This window comes from Triticum dicoccoides, chromosome 6B (genome assembly GCF_002162155.2).
Source record: "Triticum dicoccoides isolate Atlit2015 ecotype Zavitan chromosome 6B, WEW_v2.0, whole genome shotgun sequence".
NCBI lineage: Eukaryota > Viridiplantae > Streptophyta > Magnoliopsida > Poales > Poaceae > Triticum > Triticum dicoccoides.
The window spans coordinates 637598578-637605977 of NC_041391.1; the positions used below are offsets into that span (position 1 = coordinate 637598578).

The window sequence follows — 7400 nt, forward strand, 5'->3', positions numbered from 1 at the left end:
GGGAGGGGTGGGGGGACATTCCAGTATAGACTACGTATGGAGCAAAATGAGTGAATCTACACTCTAAAATATGTCTATATACATCTGTATGTAGTTTGTAGTGTAATCTTTAAAAAGACTTATATTTAGGAACGGAGGAAGTAAATACCATGCAAAGCTAAACAAGAAGCTCACATCATGAGTTCAAGTAACCAAAGCATAGTTTGTGTTTTCTCATAAAGGGTGTTTTTGATTAACTTAAAATGTAGCATCAAGCATATACAAAGTATTAAGACTTAAGAATGATACCGGCCTATGCACATACAGCTAGGATACACAAAGCCAAAAGTAACAAGTCCGACTAAAAATAAAAAACAAACATAATGGCAACCGCAGATGCCTATTGAGATTGAAAATTATGATCAACTGAAGGCGATGATTACAATCCCCAGCTTGTAGAATTCAGAATCTATAAATATGGCCACTTGGCCAGTCACAACCTCAGTAATACTCAAGTACTCCCTCCGTCCGAAAATACTTATCGGAGGAATGGATGTATCTAGACATATTTTAATTCTAAATACATTCATTTTTATGCATTTTTGCGACAAGTATTTCCGGACGGAGGGAGTACTACCATATTAGCAGTAGCTGATTGGCCAATTAGGCACTAATAACTACTTGCAGCAGTAACTAGCTAGAAAGAGGCATGGCAACAGAGATCGCGGCCACTGGCGCAAGAATGCCGGTGTCTGTGCTGGTTCTCGTGGCATTGGTCGTGGTCTGCCTGTCCGCCAACGGGGCGGCGGCGCAGCAGGCGAGCGGCGTGGCTGCAACGTACAACCTGTACAGCCCAGAGAAGATCAACTGGGACCTGCACGGCGCCAGCGTCTTCTGCGCGACGTGGGACGCCGACATGCCGCTGGCGTGGCGGCAGAGGTACGGCTGGACGGCGTTCTGCGGCCCCGCCGGCGCGCACGGCCAGCCGTCCTGCGGCCGCTGCCTCCAGGTACGTACTCCGTCCATGGATGATCCGCGTAAGAAAATGTGCATCTTGCTATGGATCGCGCGTTGTTTGATCGGTGGGACGCTGTCGCCAGGTGACGAACAGGGCGACGGGGGCGCGGGCGGTGGCGAGGGTGGTGGACCAGTGCGGCAACGGCGGGCTCGACCTTGACGCCGCCGTGTTCCAGCAGATCGACACCAACGGAGGCGGCGCCGCCAACGGCCACCTCGTCGTCGACTATGAGTTCGTCGGCTGCCAAGACTAAATGTGCTTGGGAAATCAGTAGCCCCGGCAAGAAATAAAACGCAGTCGAAATTAATACTACTCGCGGCCTGCAGCACGTGTTATTTTCCGATTCTGAATATCTCGTCATCATGTCGATATGACAGATTTTATGTCTCATCAAAGGCACGTAATCTGGCTACTGAATAACAAATTTAGTTCATATAAACATCTTTCAGCCAGTAGGCGCGTACCATCGCGTTCAGTATTGGTTTTGACACTTGGCTATGTTTGATAGTAAAGTATTGTACGAGTCTGTTGTTTCTCCCCATTATAGCGTAATATAGGTTAGAAGGCACGAAAAAAGACATAAAAAATGCATCGATTTGGTAGTTGAGATTGAACATACAGTTTGGGAACTTATAATTTACACAATCGCAAGAACGAAACCCGTCTGCCTGTCTGGCTTGGAAGATTTCTGCATGAACAAGCAAGTCTGACCAGTAGCACCACCACCACTATCAAGGCACGCAACGCAGGCGTGCAATCTGGTTTGTTGCTTGATGCTGCATGGACCAAGTCTGCTGGAGTTGCAAAGTTCCATGTAAAATCAAGCACGAGAGTTTTGGCATTCTTGCAATTGCATATCAAACATCATAATGCCATAATGGTTAGAAAACTATCGTCGGGAAACAGCGAAGCATCTCTCTCCAGCCAACGTGGGCAAGCTTGCCAGCTTCTACTGCTGTCAGACCATGTTAGTTCCAGTACCGAAAGAAGGTTTCTCTGTGCCATGGACAAAATGGCAGTTTCAGCATCCCCGTTTTCCTCCAAATGACAAACGATATGATATGCGCGCCAACTCAACTGGCGATCAACCAAGATCACAAATAACTAGAGCAAACGTCACCTCGCCAATAGATGGTCTGTCTCCGGTCTCTCCCCCTGACTGATCTAGTGAGCATGGTTCCACTGACTGGTTTGCACAGCCCAACATCAATCACTGAAGTAACTTTCCTTTTCTCGTGATCCTCGTCCAAATGCATATCAAACAACATAGCCAGGCACAGAACTTGGTGGGTTAATATATAGTCCTCGTTCGACCGAGGAAGAATTCGGAGGATGTGAAGATTCACCTGCAAGTCATAAGAGCAGTGAAACCATGAGAAACGTGCGACGATTGAAAATCTGAGAAGGAAGCTCATAATACAAACCTCAGCTTCCATTGCACGAAGATCATTGTGCCATTTTAAATCTTCGGTCTTTTCAGAAACCAGCTGCAATCTGAAAAGTGGTGGCCTAAGAGGATACTCCATGCTAATTTTAATCTGCAATTGTAAACCAACAGTGAGAGAGCAAGCACACATGGAGATTCTTGCAACAAGGCCTATAGGAAGAGTGGCTGGAAAATTACCTTGGCTTCCAGCATGATTTTTGCACCATTCTTCAAAGTTTTACTCAAGACCATGGTGAACTCTCTGGAAGCATAATCCTCCCAGGATTTATCTATAGTGAGGCTACCTTGCTCAGTTTCTTGGTCAGCACATGCCAGCTCCTCCAACTCACTGTCACTGTCCATTAAGAAATCAAGATCATCCTCATTTCTACCAAAACTGTGTGAGATGCTTAGCTTAGATGGTGCAGAGCCCTTTGATATAAGAGATAAGCCTCTAGAATGGTTTAGAACTTCAGGTGAGACCTCCGCCTGTGATACTTTAGAATCATCTGGCATATCTTCAGCGTGAACCACAATTGGAAGCTCACCATCCTCTCTGTTACCCTCGGTTTCTTGCCCATTTGTCACAGATCTTCTCTCCAAATCACTGTCAACACTTCCTGCAGGCCCACTCACCACTAAAGCAGAACGAGCCGAAGGCTCAGGAAAAACTCCTGTCAATGACCAACTGTGCATACTACACGATGGGGTGCGTGATGCCCATGGTGTATTCTCGTGTTCTATTTGAGGCCACCTCAGCTTAGTTAAATAATTAAGTTGCCACCTGTAAATGACAGACCCAAAAACTTCAAAGGAATGCATTCGATCAAGCAAGATATGCATAGGAGTCATAAGAAGCAAGAGAAAGATGGTTGACAAGAACCAGCTTAGATCAAAGAGAAGACATGAAGAAGCTGTAAACGAGGTGTTCCCAATTTTTTCCCAGGAAATGTTTCATTAACTCATGCAGCATGTCTCAGAATGACATGTACAATGAAGCAAAAGCATCATCCGACGAAAATTGTCAGCCAAAGTACAATGCACACATCTGTAAAGATCTATCATCCAGATTTGGCTATTGACATCCCAAACTGCAAACATGGTAGAGCAGGTGACTCACGTGAGAGCCATTTGTGCAATTTTCCGAGAGCGGATTCTCTGCAAAATAGTCTGTGCACGATTCTGCTGACGGTATAGTGCAAGCCCAGATGACAAATCAGCATTTCTCGACGCTCTGTTAGAACTATCCCCAACAGATTGAGGAACCTCCGGGAGGAAATCTATACCAGCTAGATGCTGTGCCCACTTGTATGGACGCGAATCCTTTTCGCTAAAATTTGGAGTCTCCCCGGCATAAAGCTTAGCCATCTGCATAAAATTTATAGGTCACCATTTTAGATTATATGGAGAAAGCTGCGGATAATCTGGAATCATAATGCCCAACAGCTTTTTTGCTGCCAAAAAATAAACAAAAACCATGGTAACTAAATGCTGCCTATGAAGAAATAAAAGGACAAAAGCATGTAACTGCTGGCCAGAGGCTTAAATAACAACAGGGATACATGTGAAAAGAAGCTGCTCTAGAAAACACACCTGATGAGGCAGCTCTAAGCCAGTGTCATCTGGAAATAGGTTGCACAGGATATTGCTGTCCATTCCATCTGAATCTTCAGATCCAACACAGACAACATTCAACTTTGCCAAGTATTCAAACCTCAAAGTGATGAGCTTACGACGCTTGGTTCCAGAATCTTCAGTATCATATACATGGAGAACAACTTTGAGTGGATGAAGTTGATATGCTAATGCAGGATTACTAGCTTCCTTTGAACTCTTCCTAGACCTTGATCTTCTTCTCTGAGCATCTTCTTCCTCATCAATTGCATCGTCATCCATCCTATTATTATCATCGTTTGCCAAAGTGCCTGCTATTGCAGATACATAAGAAACATTTCATCCATAATACTAATATCCTCAAAGTTATGACTTACAAACTGTCACATAATCAATTTGATTCTGACTGTGTTAATCTGCTCAGAAACTCAAGTGTAAAGATGAACAAAGCAGCAACTGTGTACTGTTGGCATGTTATTCCATTTCCAGTGGAAAATTATAATAGATCATACAGCTTCTAAAAAGGCTTTGATAAATGTGCATATGCTGCAATACAGAGCACAAACTGTTCTAAAACATTCACTAGGAAAAAATTATGTTTGGTTATTAAGTGCCTCACGTGACCAGCACGTTCCTTTTGCACTGTTGTAAAAATAGTAAGCCTAAAAGAATTTTGCATAGACTATCTATGATACGTCCAAGGTTGCAAAAAAGTTAAAAAAAAAGATCACAAGTCCTTGTTCTTGCAAGGACATGACCACTCGTCTACTAAGAAACAGCAATGTTGAGAAATGTAATAAAGGAACAAGTGCAGGGAGACATAGCATGCTAGATTTACACATTAATCAGATGTGCTACATTCTCAAACAGATATAACATACCCATTTCCTGCTTGGCTTGCTGTTGAGCAAAAGTTTGAGCGTCCTTTGTGCTTCCATTTACCTCCACTTCAATATTCTCGCCAAATGCTTCTTTCTGTCCTAACAACTGGGTGTAAGTTATATAAAGAGGAGATGGGAGCAACTCAGCTGCATGGTGCTGCTTTAGTTTCTTGGTATGCAGCATCCCAAGCTGCTGCTGCACTGGCAATGATGCTTTCTTCAGTGATTTCAAATGCGATGGGAGGCTTGAGAGGAACTTCTTCTGATTTGCAATTGTCCCCAGCAAACTGTTCTTCTGTTGTTCCAATTTCTCATGTCGCTCACATAGCTCTTTACGCTGTATCAGAATTAACACATATTTTAGAAGACAGAAATCAAATCCTGAACAGACCGCGATAATCGACTTCTGACTAGCAAGGGCACACAGATTCAGAGCACATGAGACACAAGCAATTTTATAGCAGGATGAAAAATCTATGTCCAGAATTCATGAATGAAATCATAGTAGTAGCACAAAGGACACTCACACACATTTGTAATAGTACGCAAACAGACCTGGTGCATTGTACATGTACGGTAAGTTAAATAGAGTTCCCAGCAGACATTGTGTTCTAGTAGTTATTAAACAAATGTTCGCCAAGATAATCAGTACAATGGTGAACCGAACACAGTAATAATCCAAAGGTGATACTAATAAGCAGCAGGAACTTCCCTACTTTTGTGATATAAAACTAATATCAGACCAATCCTGTACCAAGTTAAAGTTACTTCAGATTGTGAACAGTTAGCTCGGCTAACATTTTCTAAACCTTACAATTATAAGTTCCACAACCTAAACACACTATGAATTTGAAACCATCCGTGTGCTCTCTGTCAAGCTGAATTTAGATTTTTCATGCATGTACAAAACCACAACTACATTAGACCAGCAACCGAACAAATTTGATGATAATTAGAGCTCCTATGCGAGTGGCAGCTGATCACAGTACACAACCTGGACGAGCTCGAAGTTGAGGCGCTTGAGCATGAGGTCGTGGGCGGTGTCAGCGGCGAGCGTCTTGTCGCGGATGTCAGCCGGCGCGGCGCGGTGGAACTCCTCCTCGGGCACGAGCTCTATCCCCGGGTGCTTCGTCTGGAAGTCGAGGCACGACCTGATGGCCTTGACGTAGTGGTTCTTCTCGTACAGCAGGTTGTGCAGCCTCAGCGTCGTGGAGTCCACGGGCGCCTTCGCCGCCTCCGTCTCCCCCTTCACCTTATCCTCCTCCATCAGTATCTCCCTGTTCACCTGCGCGAAAAAAAAAATCCAGCTCGAGTTGGAGCGGCGGATCTAGAGCTAGGGTTTCTGCTGCAAGGTGGGTCGGGGTTTTGGAGCGAGAGACGCACCTGGCGGAGCGTGATGAGGAGGAGGGACATCTGCGCGACGAGCTCACGGAGCTCGGACTTGGGGGCGCCGTCCTTCTTGATGGCGAGTATGCGGGCGGCGACCTCCTCGACGGAGGCGCGGGTCTCGGCGAGGAGGTCGTGGGGGGAGCGTGGCTTTGGCGCGGTGGTGGCGCTGGGCGGACGCGCCGGTGCCTCGACGTCCATGGCTTCCGCCGCCGGCACCTTTGCCATCGATGCGGCCGGAGACGAGAGAGACGATGCCGAGCGCCGGAAGTGGGAGCGGAAGTGGTAAATGGGTCGGGTTCTGGCTGACCTAGTTCATTCAGGTAAGATGCTCGGGCCGTTCGTTTCTTGGGTAATCGAGACCAGCCCAAATTTGCGGAGGTATCCGGCCCAAATCAGGAGAGGAACCGGCCGACAAAGCTACATGGGTTGGACCCAAAAAAAAAAAAGCTACATGGGGTCCTTTGTTTCGACTCTCGAGAGAGGTTCTCATGAACAAGAAATCTAGGGAGCAACTAATTAACGAGCGCTCCTTCAGAAGCCTCGCAACGATCAGCACCACTTGGCGCGCTCACAACCATTCGCCACGTGTCGCGCTCTAGGCGCTCCCTCCGGATTTTATTTTTTTATTTTTACGCACGCGTTTTCGGGTTTTTAAAAGGTTTTCTTCAGGTTTTTTTAACGTTTTGGTTTTCTACAGGTCTTTCCTAGCTTTTCGATCAAAAAAATCAAAAAAATAAATTTTTGTGTAAAAAAATGCAAAAAAAATTCGCGAGAGTCACGATTTTGTTTTCGCGAGAGTCGCAGTTTTGCTTTCGCGAGAGGCACGGCCGTGCCTCTTGAAAACGGAAAAAAATGTGTTTTCTATTTTTTTTTCCTCCACGAGAGGCACGGTTTTGTTTCCGCGAGAGGCACGGTTGAGCTTTCGCGGGAGGCACGAGCGTGCCTCTTTCGGAAAGAGGAAAAAACACGTTTTCTGTTTTTTTTTTCTTTCGTGAGAGGCACGGTTTTGCTTCCGCCACAGGCACGGTTGTGCTTTCGCGAGAGGCACGGGCGTGCCTCTTTCGGAAATGGAAAAAAATATGTTTTCTGTTTT

General features: G+C 45.6%; 2 protein-coding genes across 3 annotated transcripts; one reads left to right on the forward strand and one right to left on the reverse strand.

Annotated features, from left to right (window-relative positions):
* The first annotated feature begins 688 nt into the window (after positions 1 to 688).
* On the forward strand, positions 689 to 1310 carry LOC119320059 (pathogenesis-related protein PR-4-like). Its single transcript, XM_037594199.1, has 2 exons — positions 689 to 988; positions 1080 to 1310. Exons 1-2 carry the CDS (start codon positions 689 to 691, stop codon positions 1248 to 1250), a joined length of 471 nt encoding a protein of 156 aa, XP_037450096.1. The 3' UTR covers positions 1251 to 1310.
* A 260-nt stretch (positions 1311 to 1570) lies between these two features.
* LOC119322691 (THO complex subunit 5A-like) lies at positions 1571 to 6600 on the reverse strand. Of its 2 annotated transcripts, none has more exons than XM_037596183.1 (9): positions 6302 to 6600; positions 5913 to 6203; positions 4919 to 5255; positions 4017 to 4351; positions 3544 to 3791; positions 2622 to 3207; positions 2422 to 2535; positions 2118 to 2343; positions 1571 to 1993 (listed from the first exon to the last, which is right to left on the reverse strand). In XM_037596183.1, the coding sequence occupies exons 1-9, from the start codon at positions 6530 to 6532 to the stop codon at positions 1956 to 1958; spliced, it is 2406 nt and encodes an 801-aa protein (XP_037452080.1). In that variant the 5' UTR covers positions 6533 to 6600; the 3' UTR covers positions 1571 to 1955. The 2 variants fall into 2 exon arrangements, with proteins under 2 accessions (XP_037452080.1, XP_037452081.1); XM_037596184.1 differs by having other exon boundaries at positions 4017 to 4348; positions 6302 to 6599.
* Positions 6601 to 7400: the final 800 nt, after the last annotated feature.